Source organism: Malurus melanocephalus, unplaced genomic scaffold, assembly GCF_030028575.1.
Source record: "Malurus melanocephalus ecotype Western Australia unplaced genomic scaffold, MMel_1.1 scaffold_174, whole genome shotgun sequence".
Taxonomy (NCBI): Eukaryota; Metazoa; Chordata; class Aves; order Passeriformes; family Maluridae; genus Malurus; species Malurus melanocephalus.
Genome location: NW_026623406.1, coordinates 1,039,229 through 1,055,728, shown reverse-complemented (window position 1 = coordinate 1,055,728; position 16,500 = coordinate 1,039,229). Strand labels below are relative to the sequence as shown.

The 16,500-nt window shown below is 43.5% G+C and overlaps 1 protein-coding gene across 1 annotated transcript in view; it reads right to left on the bottom strand.

Moving 5' to 3' along the window:
* HTR2C (5-hydroxytryptamine receptor 2C) overlaps positions 1 to 16,500 on the bottom strand; it is a 200,541-nt gene that overhangs the window by 20,571 nt on the left and 163,470 nt on the right. Inside the window, exon 3 of the mRNA XM_057372635.1 lies at positions 15,514 to 16,154. Coding sequence (XP_057228618.1) covers positions 15,514 to 15,898 — 385 coding nt within the window. The 5' untranslated portion in view covers positions 15,899 to 16,154. The remainder of the gene's footprint in view (positions 1 to 15,513; positions 16,155 to 16,500) is intronic.

Genomic DNA, 16,500 nt, shown 5'->3' with positions numbered 1-16,500 from the left:
GAAATAAGCCATATTTTGGTCATGCTTAGAGATAATTAATTTCTGACACTTCTCAGTGCAGGACTTGCAAAACATGTTCCATGTCTGGTTTCCTCCAAGGCAAGGGAACTTGTCATTCTACGTGATTATACAGGTGGAAATGCCAGTGGGAGAGTGCTCCACTGCCAAAAGCAATTATTTGRGRGTTGTTAAGAAGTCTAGAAWTTCTGRCSCTCATCCTTGAGTGCCAATTCCTGYCCTGCTGTCACTGCATAYCTTAGATGCACACCTCTCACCTGCAAAGCATTCCTGCCCCTGTGCCCAGACTGCTCCTGACCAAAAACTGACTTTTCATTACAGCAGAAACATCAGACTGGAGCTCAGCACGCTGGAAACAGCACCTTCAGGGGCTTTCTCAAGAGAATAATTTACTATTAAGCACTGTTAAATGTGCAGTAATCCCAAGGAAAGGTGTGAGCATGTAGCAAATACCACTTCTTCAGGAGTTTGTTGACCACCATGTGCCAAATCAGCACAGAAATCTGCGCATGTGCAGCCTGCCCCAGYAAAAAGGCAACAAAATGAATGAAAGAATCACTGTCAGTGGAGGACAATTCATCCTGCRTGTAAACAAGAGACAGACATTTAATTAGAGAACCCTAAGTGCAATCTAGAAAATCCATGTATTGCTAATCAGTTCTATACTCTATAGGAATACCCTGCTGAACCATGCAAGAATGCAAAATATGCCCAGTTTGTTCCCAGAAATCCCACCCTCTGGGTACAGGTATCCATTAGGATTCTTGATATGTGGTGTGACCCAGACTAAAACTTAGGGGTTTAGATTTTAGATAACTTTTAACTGAGGAATAAGATGTAGAAATAAGAGGAAGCAAACAAGTGCAGCTAAACTGCAAGTTATTTAACTATTTGATCTCTTCTCAAGTCTTGCACAATACTTGAATAATATTATTTCAGTAGCCTTTATCATCCAGCACAAGGTTTCAAAGTCTGAAGTCAACAAAAGTTACCCAGCTGTGCTTCCCCTCTTCTTCCCTGTTTTCCCATAATACTTAGATGTTTCCTCATTTTGCCCCACCACGGAAACCCTGGAGGCTTCTCTCACAAGCCTGAAAAATTATTTCCCACCAGAAGACAAGCTCTGGAAGCTTTGCTGGTTGATAAGCCTGCCAGGAAGCTCATTTCTCTCAGCAGCACAGGAGGCTTTCCTAGACAGCCCAGACATTCACAGGACAGGGGTTTGTGAGCAGGGAGCCCCTGCTGCTCTCTGCTCCCCTTCCGAGCACAAAGTACAAACATTAAAGGCTGGTGTTTAATCCACCACCAGTGGGGAGTGTGGACWGAATCACGGGCTGGGGATGGCTCTGCACTGAGTCTTGGAGGGAAGAAAGTCTGCAGTCTTCACCTTGGCTTCATATTCTAGTTGTTCCTTTTTCACCTGTCAGGGTCTGCAGGGTAACTCTGCCTTCAGTGCTACAGAGACTCAGCTCCTGGCCCTCCTGGAGGGTTTTTCATTCAGTCTAGCTGGGAATGAACCTCCCACCTGGGAATGATGCTCAGAGAAGGCTGGCTCACCCCCAAACCCCCTGCAGGGCACAGGGCAGGTCACCCACCCTGTCACAAGCCCCCAGAGCAACCCTGGGACAGCACATCTCTCTGGAGAAGCACAGGGCTCTGAAACCCTGCTCACCCCTGCCTGCCCAGCAGAGCTCTTACACCCCAACCAACCCAATAAAATGTGATTTTGTATCACCCCTGTACTCTAAGGAAGAGATTTGTCATTTAGTGTGACAATCAATCTCATAAAACCACATAATATGATGTTAAGATTCGCATTATTGTAAGCATTTTGTGCACAACTTGTTACTAATTAAATCTGCTCACTTCCCTGAGTCTCCTGTAAAAGACTTGAAGCTGGAATGTGATTTAACCTGAGATTATGGTGCTTTCCTACTGCAGYATTTACAGCCTGTAAAATACCCAATTGTTGTCAAACCATTGCAAGAGGACACAAAAGAATCAACCCAGCACAGCTTTCCTCAAAAATCCAAGATTTAGAAAYGCTTCAGACTAAGCTAACACACATACCCTCCATCCTCACATTCTGAAATTCAGCCAAAAAAACCCCAAACAGGGAGCAGCATCAATCCTGCCTGACTTTCTCTCTCTGAAAAACGATGCAAACACAGTTTTGAACCCTGAGAAGGTCTGTGTTGAAAACAGCAGCACAGGATGAGGTGATCCCATTTCACATAATAAAGTTTTGGCATTGTGGACCCTGCTCCTGGTGGGTAACATCAGAGACAAAGTGAAACTTAACATGTGACCACACTCTGGGTACAGTTGTACTCCTTCGAGTTTTGCAGAAATTGTAGGCCTATTGTAAGTTCCATTAACATGAAGTAGAAGTTTAATTTAACATGGATAAATGAAGCGTGGGCGGACTGATATATTAGAAAGAATACTATTAACCAGAAAATTATAGTGGTCTCATGAGGTGGTAAAGGAAACGAAAGAAATTATATTTAGTCAAGTTATACCATTGGGGGTTTTGATAGGCTTGTTTTTGCTTTGTAATCAAGTGCAACATTACTTTATTATCATGGTTATACTATTATTACAGTGTAATCTTGCACTTGATTACAAATCAAACCCGGTGATAACTACAATAATAAAATAATGTGTTAACATAATAATGTAGCAAAACATAATAAAATAGGTGCTGTGCATCAGGCACACCACTGCCAGAGAGTCAGGGGAGGGGATTGTCCTGCTCTGCTCTCATGGGGTGGCCTCTCCTCGAGTGCTGGGGACAGTTTTGGGTGCCACAAGAAGAGGAGATTGAGGACAGAGTTCGCTGAGATCTGCAGCTTCCTCAGGAGGGGAAGAGGAGAGCAGACACTCATCTCTCCTCTGGTGACCCATGACAGAACCCAAAAAAATGGCCTGAAGCTGAGTCAGGGCAGGATTAGGCTGGCTATTAGGAAAAAAYTCTTCCCCCAGAGGATGTTTGGGCACTGGAACAGTGCCAGGGAAGCAAACACAGCCTGGAGCCTGAGAGAGCTCAAGGAGCATTTGCACAATAACACTCAATCACATGGTGGGATTTCTGGAGTGTCCTATGCAGGGCCAGGAGCTGGACTTGATGATCCTCACGGGTTCTTTCCAACTCATAGGATACTCTATGATTCTAAAATTCTAAATTTTGACTTAAATTTGACAAATACAAATWAATAATATGAATGCTGTAGCATATCTAGCTATTCCCAGGATACAAGATGCACCTATCTCAATATGGACYAGAAAAAGCTTGGAAAAAGCATTATGGAAAGTAGATAAATTAAGATGTAAAAGGTATATTTAAAGGCATTTATCTTGAAAGCTATTTTCCCTGTATTCATTTAACTTGCTGTGTTATATCAATCAATTAACCCGTTCTGCTGCTGCGTATTTTGGATGGACACAGCCAGCTAGATTTGAACAAGAAAGTAGACTCAATGATCTTGGCTTCTCCTGCAGTAAAAGCCAATCTCTCTTTCTGTTAATTTCAAATTGACTCTTCAGAAGAAATCAACAGAAGTGCAACTGGCAAATTCAAAATTTTACCCAACAAATCTGAAATTTAAAGAGTGGGGTGAGAAGCAATTAGCGCTCAGAACAAATGCACAGACAGAAGGGCAGAGCTCTGCTGCCTCCCAAAACCAGCCAATATTCAATATTCATGGGCGTCAGACACGTTGACAGGCTCCTGCATCCCAGTGGGTGCCAAATAGGTGCAGAAAAAGCCTTTCACAGCATTTCCATATCTCAGCAACACCGAGACCTTTCCCTACAGCTGCTGCCTCTGATTGAGGATGGAAATAGGCATTCATAAAAACAAGCGAAACACCCAAAACTTACCAAAAATAAACACACTGCAAGACAAATTATACATCAGAAGATGGAGAGGGACTGGTCAGAAYAACAACTGGTCTGTCCCGATAAGTGCAGCGCAGCTGGAGATGGGAGGCTCCTGCCAATGCACCCACGGGAATGGAATTCAAACCACCCAAAAAACAATCACGAATCAACAGAGCCTTATCAACCATCCTGCCTTGCCCATCAAATCTCACACCTAAGAGCTGATAGAGCAACACCTCATGTTTGTGYATTACTCATTGAACTTTCTAGTCCYGAACCTTTTTCATCTSGGAAGCAAGACAGCACCTCGGAGGAGAGATTCACTCGCTGAACCCACTGCTGTCACTGTGCTTATCACACTGCCTGCAGGAGTAGCAAAGTTTCCCAACAATAAAACTTATTACAACCAGAAAACCTGGAGACTGGCAAAAATGGAATATATATTTGAAACTAATGCATGAAGCCAAAATTTTGATACAGCACGTATTTTTAATCACAGCCTAGGCTCCATGACAGGCTCATGCACAAATTCCCCTCATGCCATGAGCATCTTTAATGACCATTTTGCAGAACAGCCAAATAAGGATCCATTCTGTTTCTCTTGTCAATTGTCCATTCAGGAAAAGATGGTATTTTGTSAATGAGGCAGTGTGCAAAATAGTGCAAGGCTGAGCAGTTGGCACGTGGCCCCTCTYCCATCTATGTAATTTTCATTTAATTTCCATGCAAGCAGATGAATCACATCAGAGCCTGTTTCCCAGCATGTGCTGATAAAACACAGAGTAGGAACTCATTGCCACCCTCACTGTTAGGTCCCTGGGAAGTGAAMTAACCTATGAGGATATTTTAATGAATGACAACTCCAGAACCAGAATTTCAAGGAATATGTCATATGAATTGGATGTAGACAGTAAAATCATAATTTGCTGAGTAGAATTTAATGATATCAATTCAACTGATGGATGAGAAAGGAAGTAGAACAAAAAAAAGTTAATTCTGAGTTAAATGACCCAATCATGGAAACATTCATAATTTAAACTAATGTATTACACTGGGATATTTGTCTTACAACATATTCAAGGGCTTTTYAGAGATTTCACCTCACTTCTCTGTATTTCTTTCCATTTTGTGAAAAGCAAATATATGTGTGTTAGCCTGCATGATGACAGTGATTTTTCCTGCACTTTTGAGCACAAAGGCTGAGTTGAGCTACCAAATATATCTCTTCCAAAAATGCAGCAGTCTATTGATGAGGTCTGGGCATGTCACCAGCATTCAGGTTGAGCCCTTAAGGCAAGAAATTACRATATTATTGTATTGATCACATAAATTTACCATACACTAAAAATAAATCTTTTCACAAAATGCTTCCCGTAACACAATACAGTAAAAGCAATAAATATGTTAGGATGTACATAACTAAACCAAAAGGCAAAATGCGGATGAGGCACCTATCTGCATCCAACAGCAAATTTCCTGAGTGATGAAACAGCCTCAAGTTGTGCCATGGGTTTAGATTGGACATTAGGAAAAATTTCTTCACCGAGAGGGTGGTCAAGCATTGYAAAAGGCTGCCCAGGGAAGGGGTGGAGTCACTGTCCCTGGGAGAGTTCAGAAGATTTGTGGATGTGGTGCTTGGGGGCATGGTTTAGTGGAGCCCTGGTAGTGTCAGATTAATGCTTGAGGTCTCTCCCAGCCTGGRTGGTTCCAGGAACACAGGACACAAATTGAACAAGGATCAAAGAGCTTTTCAATGTTAAGTCCAGCCAGAGAACAGAAACAGAGCTGACCAGCCTTTGAGTTCAGCTACCTGCAGCTCAGCCAGCACAGGAAAATGAGGGAATGTCAATCTTTACAGCAGACTGCAAGAAGGAACATTCCTGGAAATTGCAGCTGCTTCTTGACAAGTGCAGAGAAACACATTCTAGAGAATATTCCCTCAGCCCAATTTCACTCTGCTGAGGTTAGCAGGGAGAGAGAGCAACTTCTCAGCATGAGATAATATATCTAGATGTTTTGTGCACAGAAGTGTTGCTAGATTTAGCTGCAGTCACCTTCTAGGAAGGAAAACAAGAAATTTGTGGGAAAGAGAAGATAGAAGTAAAAGCAATAACTGGTCTGGGGTGTTCAGGGTGGGCAGAGTGGATGAAGCCATTGAGATGCACTCTGTCACAGCTCACCTGTGATCACAGCCATGTCAAATTTTGGGTCACAAATATGAAGCCTCTAAGTGGAGAATATTTTATTTCTCACTTCATTAATGTTTGGATAAAGATTAAGAGGAGGTGCTACCCTTTCAATCAGGTCACAGGCATCTCCCTTGCTCACTGAGACTTTGTGGTGTGGTTGGGGAGGCAGTGAACATTTTAACTGGGTTTTTCTCCAGATGGGTAACACACAAGTAAATCTGTACGTACTATGACACAGACTAAAATGAGCTCAATCTTGGTAAAATGTCTGCAATTCTAGGTAAATCCTCACTCTTGATTTCAAAATTTTAAGAATGGGGGTGAAATACRTCCAAGGAGGACTCTGGGAAGACTCCAGTACCTGGAGCTGGTGCTGCTCTTCCTTTCAGATGAGGCTAAATCTGTCTGTGGGWAGCACAATACCTGTTTTCATTTTATTTGGTACCTCCATGATCTGCCTGGTGCCTTTATGARGCACCAAATTTACTGCTGGAACAGTTTCTCATCATAGGGTCTTTTTCTGCATAACAATTCTGGTTTTCTCATTATCTTGTATCAATTTCWGCTTTGCTACAAAGCATGTAAGTTTATATTTCCTTTCAACAAAACTCATAAAAGTTAATTACAATGAGGCAATGCACTTACAAAGCTACTACTGGATCTAACAGGCTATCGTCATAAAAAGTAAATAAAGATTCATGCATTTTAAAGCACATTTAGCTTCACTGATCTAGAAGCAAATTGGGCATGAGAAGATTGCACTGATGGCATTAAAACTGCTGCTGTATTTAAATTGACATCAGTAAAATAGAGATCTATAAAGCAGGGATGCAACTATACACACTCCAGATTTTGGGGACTTTACGCTCCTGTGAGTTCTAAAACCTGTTGCATCTTCCAAAAATTTTGAGCAAAAGGATGAAATAAAAACTATAATTGGATCTAAAACTTTATTTGCATTAAATAACAACATTTAAATGAGTGCCATTCAAAATTATTCTAATGAGTCATTCTTGCAYATAAAAGATTTATTTTGGATGGGCAATTCTCAATTTCATCAAGCAGGCAAGACAGAGCCATCCAATTTAATGTCTAAAATATGAAAAATAGCTCCCTGACTGGATGCACCACACAAGCTGTGGGTAAACTAGAAAAATATAAGGCCATATGTTCAACTAGTGCAATAGGATTTACTCCACTGAAGTATTTTAACATCTCCCTTCACCTCTCAGGGGTAGGCAGGGCAAAGGTGGACCCTGCCAGGCTCTCCTCCCACAACTGTAGAGGTGGTACCCAAGGAAACATCCTCTCTGAGATGCCTGGGTGATAGTTTTCATGGCTTGTGCTTACCTAGAACCACTTCCCCGTGCTGTTTTAGGGTGACACCCCTCTCYAGTTGAGCTGTGGAGCTGGGGGTGCTGCAAAAAAGTTGTCCCCACCTTCCAAGAGCACATGGAGCCTTTTTCACCTGACCTGCTCTGCATCTGCTCTCATTGCCACTGAGCTTCTGGCTGTATTTCAGACCCCAGCCTTAAAAACTGCAGAGATGATGGGCCCAGCTGGCCCAGGGATGAGTTCTTGGGCCCTGGTAGAGCTGTAAGAGAGGGAATTCTGCTAACAGACATTTGRTTTCACTGCATAAATCTGTGAAGGGAGAGCAGCCCTATTTATCAGCTTTTGAAGGAAAGTTTTGAGGCACATTTGTCTCTTGCAAAGTACAAAGATGAATGGAGGCTCTGCTTTCTTCACACTGCAGTGAAGATTTTCCATTCAAAAACTGCTTCTTGCAAGAAAGATAATTTGCTTCTTGCAAGATTGTAATAAGTTGCTCAGAGATTTGTCCTGGCTTTCTGTTGCTACACACTGAAGTGCAGGTATTTTGTTCTCAACATCCCAAAAGAAGGCTCAACATCCCAAAAGAAAGGAAGGAGGCTCTGGAAGATGGAAGACATGGCTGCAGCAGCTCAGTCTTAATAACATTTGGTAGTAAACAACAGGACACAGCAAGTCAGAAAGTTCTTTTCAACCCTGCATTCCCGTGGGTTCAGGAAACTCCCCTTGTGATTGCTGTGATTTCATTTTCCTATTTGAATTATGTAGCTCAGCACAATATTTTTCCAAGGTGAGTTTGCTTCCTTTACCTTTCAATTTTTTTTGTTTGTTTTTAACCAAAACCAATTAAATGAACAAAAACCCTCCAACAGTCTCAGCCAGCCCAGAAGAGAGGAGTTCACTCATTTTGCAGCAGGAAAAGCAGAACAGGAGAGCCTTAGGGAKAGCCAGCCTCACCAAGGCAATGCAAAGGCAATCACAAGAAGCTTTTCATGCCAAATCACATTAAGCAAATGGATTCCCACAGAGAGATGCTGTGGAATCAGGCCCTGCACAGAGCAGGAGCACATTTCAGCACTGAGCTGAATGCCCCACACTGTGCAACACTGGGTCACCTCACCCGGGCAAACCCAGCTCATTTCTCTCACCTCTGTGTTCCATAAAGCTCTAACAGGAGACTGGCTGGTGCTTTGGCTGATGCTGCTGAAACCTAATGAACAGCAATGGCACGGAAGGAGCTGCATTGCAGTGGCAGAAGAGATTTCCTCAGAGCAGAGCAGCAAAACATCTGGGACCCTTCCAGCTGAAGGATGGTGCTGCAGCCATGCCAAGAGTTACAGCCATGACCAGGCAGGAGGAGAGTGAAAGGCTGGAGGAGACAGAAAATTGCTCTGGCAAAAGTMCTAGGCTCTCTSAATGTCCTGTCAATGTTCCCACTGRCTTCAGCACAGTCAGAACCTCCCCTCATGCAGTTGTAGGAAGCCATTCCCCAGGTTCCCCCATGCTTACCGTGATTTACCTGCTGCCACTGAGCAAAAAAAGGGGGAGAAATCCATATAGAAATTAAAATCTAAGGTGTTCTGTAGCATTCCTGGTTTTCATTCTTCCATATTTATGGGGAAAAAGAATAAAGTACTTAATTTTTCACTTTTAATCTCAGAAATATGGCCCTGTGCTTCCATGCAGGTTAGAATAAATGGTTTTGTTCAGGCCTTTCTGCAAGAGGCTCTGTCTGAGAAAACCTGTGAGTCCCATGTGACAAACAATGAGTCCAGTATCCCTTGGCAAGCTGTGAACACCTGGGCTATGAGCATTTTCCTGAAAAAGGGCAGGACCAGCTCCCAGTCTGGCAGTGCTGCCCCATGCCAAGGCTGTTGGGCACACACACCTGACCTGCCCAGTGCCAGGAGCACAGAGCCCTCATTCCCTGAGGTGTTCCCTGCTCTGGAGGGCACACCCAGCAGCTTTGGGATCCTCTGCACCTCTCTGGAGGGCACACCCAGCAGCTTTGGGATCCTCTGCACCTCTCTGGAGGGCTTTTGTTTAGTCAAATCTGCCACAATCTGACTCCAAGGGTGTGCAATCAGTGAATGTCACACAGCCAGCAGAAAGCAGCCACACCACCTTCCCCATGAGCAGCCTCACGGTGGAAACTCCCAGGAACAGAAGCTCTGAGAAATGTTTGTGCTCTGTCCATCTGTGCTGGGCAGTTCCACGGGCAGCAGCATCATCCCTGGCAGATCAGAGGCCAAAAAGCCCCACTAACCCACAGCAGGCAAAGGAGATGGTTCTTTAACAGCAAGGGGTTTGGAGGAGMAAATAAAAGCATGTTTACAAACCTGGAATGTTTATTGTTCTCTCATGTTTTCTCCTAATGCTGGCAGATTKACAAGGTCCTCTTGTCAACAGGAACAAACACAGGGAGGGCAGTAAAGAACATCTCTGCCTGTTCCAAGAGCCAGCCAAACTCAGAGCTGGGTGAAATACATGTGGCACAGAGGGAAGAAATAACAGGAAAGAGGCAGGTGGTAAAAAAATTAAATAGTAACTGTTCTGCCTTTGTATCTGACAGCRGAATTTGGTCTTCAGAGTCCTATARASCAGTGCTCCACAATGTGGATTAAAGCTGAGCTCAGATGAGTCACAAGGACCTGGCACAAAGCTGCCAGGCCCTACCCACAGCAAGGAGCCATTGAAGCTCTCTCTGAAGGCTGGCCTTGATTTATTCTGGTGAAAATTATCTTTGTGCCACAAACCCTCTGCTGCCCCATCCAGAGCTCAGCAGTACGGGAAGGGAGATTAGAGATCTAAGGCCAGGGGTCCTCTGCTTTCCTGCTGGAAAGAGAAAAGACTTGCCACGGGCAAGTGATCCTGAGCAATGGGCAAGGAGTTGTAGGAACAGCTCCTGTGTGGGATGGGGGGTCTGGGAGCTCAGGCAGAGCTCTTGGTGTCACTGTCAGAGGGACACACTGGGTCCTTTCCTTGCAGGAAGGTCCTTGCTGACCACAAAAACAGCTCCTGCTCCYCACAGGCTCCAGAGAGCTCCCCAGTTGGTGGCACATAACACAAACTGCAGACTGGAGCTCATGAGTTCATGGCCCTCGAGTGGCTTTTGCTGTTTGAACACACTGGACACAATTTGAGCTTCCCAGCAGTGCTAAGGGTTGGAGATTCATTTTCRTTCAGCATTAGAAWAAATGTGAAAGTTACCTGATTTCCRTAAGAAGAGAGTTATGTGGAAAAATACGTATTTTCAAGATGGAAGTTCTGTTTACAGCTTAAAATATAGTGTGATACACCCTAGTGATTATTGTGCTACAGGCTAAATTTTAAAATTTTTTTTGCAACAGATCACCACAAAGCTGGAAGAATGGGCACTTGGACTCCACATGCTGTAAAGTATTTCACCAGCAATGAGAATAACCCCATTCCTCTTCCAGCTTCCCAGGAGAAGTGCTGCACACATGGACACTCCTCCATCATTTCAATCAAAAATTGGACAAAAGCACTCCAAACTGCTCTGTTTGCCATAACGTGCTCCTCAGGATGCTGCACAGCTCTGGAGCAGTGGCCACAGAGAAACCCTCATCTCCCACTTCCCCACTGCTTTCCACAAGATCCAAGTATGCTCTGTAGCTCTTCCTGCTCTACCCAAATTTAGGTGCAGACACTGTTCAAAAGACAGATACAAGTCCAATTAATACTTTAACATAATTAAAATAAACCTCCAAATTGTCACCAGTCAGTTTGCAGGCAGCAGACTTCCCTGATTTGTTTGCTTGAATTTATACTATTTATTTATGGAYTGTTCCATTGGTTGCAAGTTTTGTAACCAAAATCCATTCCCAAAAGGAGAAATTCAGCAGAAAGCACGCCAAAATAGAACCCTGATCAGGAGAATTTTCACTGTCTCCTTCCCAGAGCAGCTCTGACTCTCACTGGACCAGAAGCCACCAGTTTTTCACCAATGCTGGCCAAAGCTCTGTAGGTTCCTAATGCTGTTTCCAAACGTGGTCAAGCAGAGAATCATCATAAGGTGCAACATTTTCAGTGGCTCTGAAAAATCCTGCAAGTTAACATTTATCAGCCTCAAGATATTTTACAACAGGGGAACCATATTCAATGAGGCACAGAGAGTATCTCTTTAGTATTCCCCCCTCCTCTCACTCTAARCACAATTTTAACTTTGGGTAGCAGAAAAGAAGAGCTGCTATACGGATTCAGGGCACATCACACAGAGTTTGCTTTCCCAACAGCAACACAGATATGCTACAACTTAATCTCATTTGTCACATCAGGTAAACAGGCAGTTGYTCATGCAGAGAAAATTCAGTAGCAGGACACTCAATATCTCAGCWAAAGTTTTCTGTGTATCGCATAATCTGGAAAGAGGGTGAATAATGATGTAGTRGGTTTTTAGGTTTCACAGAAATGTTTAGGTTAGCTGAGGTTACCAGAAAGCTTAAGGACTTGGAAGGAGAATAAATGCTGCTGGGTGAGCACGCAGTGTAGCAGCCTATGGATTCTACTGACAGCAAAAGATAACAAATTAACACATCCTGTTGGGTATAAATTTCACTGCACACATCCCTGGTATGTGGTGTCACTGGAGAGAAAAAAAATAATCCCATCTCTGAATTGATGACATAGATAGTGCAAGCAGTGTAGGAGTTCCCATTCACTCACAGCCCAGTAGGAGAATAAAATGTAGTGGTTATTAGCACAAACAGAAACATTATGCATTTTAAACTAACTAATTAAATAAATAATAATTCCTGAAAGTAATGCAGCTGTCAGCTGGCAYKTGATGTAGTCAAGMTGCCTTTAAGCCCATGACTTGGTATGATCTTTAAAGCACCTGATCATTTCCAGATTCACGAATGTTGTATCAAAGTKCTGAACTGCCCTGCTTCCCCCTCCRCAGGGAAATCGGCATCAGAGCCTGCCCGAGAGCTCAGCACATCCCAACACAAGGATAATGATGCTAATTATCAATAATAACAATGATGAGGTTGTAAAGCTGCTCTGGCAGCTGATGAATGCTGCATCCAACACCAGCCCCCTGGAGGCTGTGCCAGCCCTGGGCATGACAAGGGGAGCAGAGAGCTGGCATGGGGGTCACAGGGGGCTGCTGGCTGCCTTTGGCCTCATTGGCAACYTGTGGGCAGCTGGGAGCCTTCTGCAATGAACCAAGAAAGTTCAATATGTCCTGCAATGTCCACTCAGGTCAGCTGATGAGATTCTCCAGCATTCCTTCCCTGCCCCAGCAGAGGAGGAGCAGCCCTTCCTTGCTGATAAACACATGGCACGAGGTGAACCCACTGCTGCTGGTCCCTAAAGTGCTCAGAGGGCAGGACACAACCTCCACTGCTGGCAGAAGCAATATGTGCAAGATACCTGATGCCCTATCMCACCAGTGTTTTTAATTAATCAGACAATTTTCCATTGAGATGAAACACTGTATACATTTCTCATTCACTCTCCCCGACACGTGCTTATTAATTAGCATACTAATTTGCTTAGTTCTTTAGGAACTGCATGCCAGGGAAGATGTTCTCAGTTGTCAAATGCAACTCATCGATTACTGTAAGAYCCTTCAGAAAGACTAATTGATAAATATATCCGAGCCCTGATTAATTGGTGCAGAATCCATCATGCTGCATCCTGCTGTCCCTTCCTTTATAATAAGATTCTTGAATTAATTTACAACTTGATTTTTCCTTCTTTTAATTAAGAAAATCACTGAAAACCAGRAGTATTTGTGGAGGGTGTCTATTCAATTTTCTGGTTATGCTTGAAGTGAAATCTACTTCATCTACCTTATTAGGCGAAAAGTAAGGAAATGAGYCTACTCTGTCAACTAGAATTTATCTTTGCGGCTGAGAGAGCTGATGTGGAAACCTAAAAGTAATTTCTTCACTCTTCTATTTGTATGTGGTTATTTTTAAAGGTTCCTTTCTGATTACATTAATTAGAAGTGACTTGTACAAATTTGGAAGAGATGTGCTGCATACACTTCTCAGTACAGCATATGGCAGCTTTTGGAACAGCCCAGGAAGATCATGTAAATTGTACAGAATGCACAAGGTAAAACACACAGAGCAAAAATGACTGAATATTCACAGTTATCTTCCAAGCAGTGACACTCTCCCTGCTCAGACCATGGCCATGCACCCCAGTTGCTCTCACAAGAATTCTGCTGATGTAAGAATATTTCCCCCCTTCTTAATTCCACAATTTGTAGCTTAAATAATATAAGAAAATTRTTTCACTGGGGTCCTTCTCAAATCAATCCACAAGTTCCTCTGAGGCTCATTTTTTCCCCAACTGGAACTTTTCCTCCTCCTCTTCTCACAAAGCCTGAAGGCAACATGCCTGCTTTGGTCCAGCCCAAGGGAGCAGTGCCTGGACCTGGCACTGCCCCAGCAGCCTCCTCCTTTCTCAAAGTATTTCCACAAATCTTCCATGTCTGTCCTGAAAGTATGATTTTTGCCAAAAAATCTACATARTACTGTTTGTCTGTGGAGAAATGTTTGGGCTATCAACAGCTAATACGGGTTGTCTGGTAGCAAAGGGATATTTTACAATTACAAATGCCTCTTCAAATTACAATGCCTCTTCAAATCAGGGATATTCCCTTTCTGCTAAAAGTGTGGCATGCTTTACACCTTTAAACTGCCTTAAGTAATCATTTTCTAGGCAGAACAGAAAATCCATTTCTATTAGTTTCCAAAGACCTTGAAGGTACGTATGTAGGAAGACCACTTCCATAAATTCACCTTTTTAGAGTCACTGGCTAACACAGAATTTATGCAAGTGCAGGTCAGCCACATAATTCAGTATTTATATGCTCCCTTTCAAGCTCCAGGGAGCTGGACTAAAATGCTAAAAATAAAATACACATGTTKTAATACACACAAGATTTAGAGATGGAACTATTCTGACAGTTCAAAATAAAAGATCTTTGTGTGTAAGACCTCCATAGCTAGGCCTGTGCCTAAATCACATATTGATTTAATTCACTTTAGACAAGTTATATAAGCTTTGGAATGATGYATGCTTGATCAATGTGTTTTAGAAATTAATCTCTGCCAGACTTAATCATTTAAGCAAGTGAAGAAGTCAGATAAATATCCCTACATTTTACTTTATAGGACAGTAAACCAATGTCTAATCAAATTTGTAAGTAAACAACRTTATTTGTTTCCAAGAAATATCAATATTAAAATACCTTTCAAAGAAAATCTGAAACAGACCTTCAAAAATTAGTAAGTTTTACCTATGAAATACACGCATTATAAAATTGATACATAAGTATACAAACACGATGATCAGAGATACAGAGGAGAACAAAATATCCCTTTGAACAAAGGGATTTGGAGTCCCAGCCAGATGAAAGTTAGAAATATTTGATATTTTACTTCTTTGAAGTGCGAGCAGGGATTCCACCCTTGAGCACAGGAGTGATGCCCCTTTCACTGCCAATATGGGGAGAAATAAATGCTTCCACTTAAACAGAGGGGCCTCTGGGTGCTGCAGAAGAGAGAATATTCTCATATTGGAGAAGGGAAACTGAGGCACAGCAGGGCAMAATGACCCCCTGAACAGCACAAGGCAAGCTGAGGGAAAAATGCCAGGATYTGAATGCCTAATCTACCAATGAAACCTCCTTCCTAATGCACATTTCTGCCCAAATCCCCCTGATTGCAGCCGTGGGAGCTCACGGACAGATCCTGGCTCAGGACTGGCTCAGTCAGGAACACTCTCCTCAGCCTTTCTGTAATTTTGTGTGCCCTAGCTCAGTTTGGGGGCAGTCCAACCCAAAGGTACAAAGCTGCCTCACTGTCCCGACTCTCCTGGTGGCCTCAGCAATGAGAATCCCCCAGCTGGACAATGCTCACTGGTCACTCCTGATAGCGGGAACACAAACTCAGCTCCCAGCAGAGACTGACCCTCAGCACAGACTGCGACCAAGCACACACTGACACTCCCCGAGCCACCAGCACAGGGGAAAATGGGGCACAGCAGATTGCTGCAGGCTCAGGAATTCCCTGCAAAAGCAAATATTCAAACAAGAAGGGAAGRCACTTACCGTACAGAACTGCAATGAGCGACACGGGCATGACCAGGATACCCACCAGCATGTCTGCTACTGCCAGCGACATCAGGAAGAAGTTCGTGGCATTCTGCAACTTCTTCTCCAAGGACACGGCCATAATTACCAATATGTTCCCCCCAATGGTCAGCAGGATGACAACCAAGATSAGGAGGGCTGGCCAATTCTTCTCCCTCACGGACATCCGAGAGACTTCGCCCTTCTCAGAGGCGTTGAGAGGATCAGATGTAGGCAAACTCTGGTTCAGAGTCAAATTGCTGCTTAAGGACCAAGCCATCAGACCACCATGCAAACTAAAATCCAGTGTGACAGACACTGTCGTTAGGCTGAGTAATATTCCAGTGCTACTTAAAGTGCTCATTGTCTGGGGCTGGTTTCTGTCTCTTACCCGTGCCTCAGAGACGATCCCTTTTCCAAATTCCAGGTCCAAGGCAGATGCCGAACATCACAAAACCTGAGCCAGAAAATCATTTGATCTTCCATAGTGAAGTAAACCTTACAGAAGTTAGCGTGGAGCTCTTCTGGTTTGCTTGGGTGTGGCAGACGATGACCACTGACCAGCAGCCTCGAGGGAAAGGAGACTTTGCAATCTCCAGCTGGTTTCCAAGTTCACCATTCTGAAAAGTAAAGAAAAGTGATGTTCTTCACTGAAACCACAGCATACACAACTCCTTCTTTATTCCCCATGCAACTGGCATTCTTATTCTGCCCCTTCCTGCTTGCTGGGATGTTCTCCAGACTGCAAGCGATTTATCTGAAGGGTACAGACTATGCCTACAGCCATGGGGGAGAGGGGGAGAGAATCACATCAGTGTGCTCTGGCTGGTTAAAAGCTGATTATCACTAATTAAATGTTTTGTGAAACCTGCAAAAGCAAGTCTGAAGAGCAAAATATGTTTCAATTGATATCCACTTCACAGATGCTCTGCCGCTGTGTAAAATAGTAATTGCACAAAATTCCAG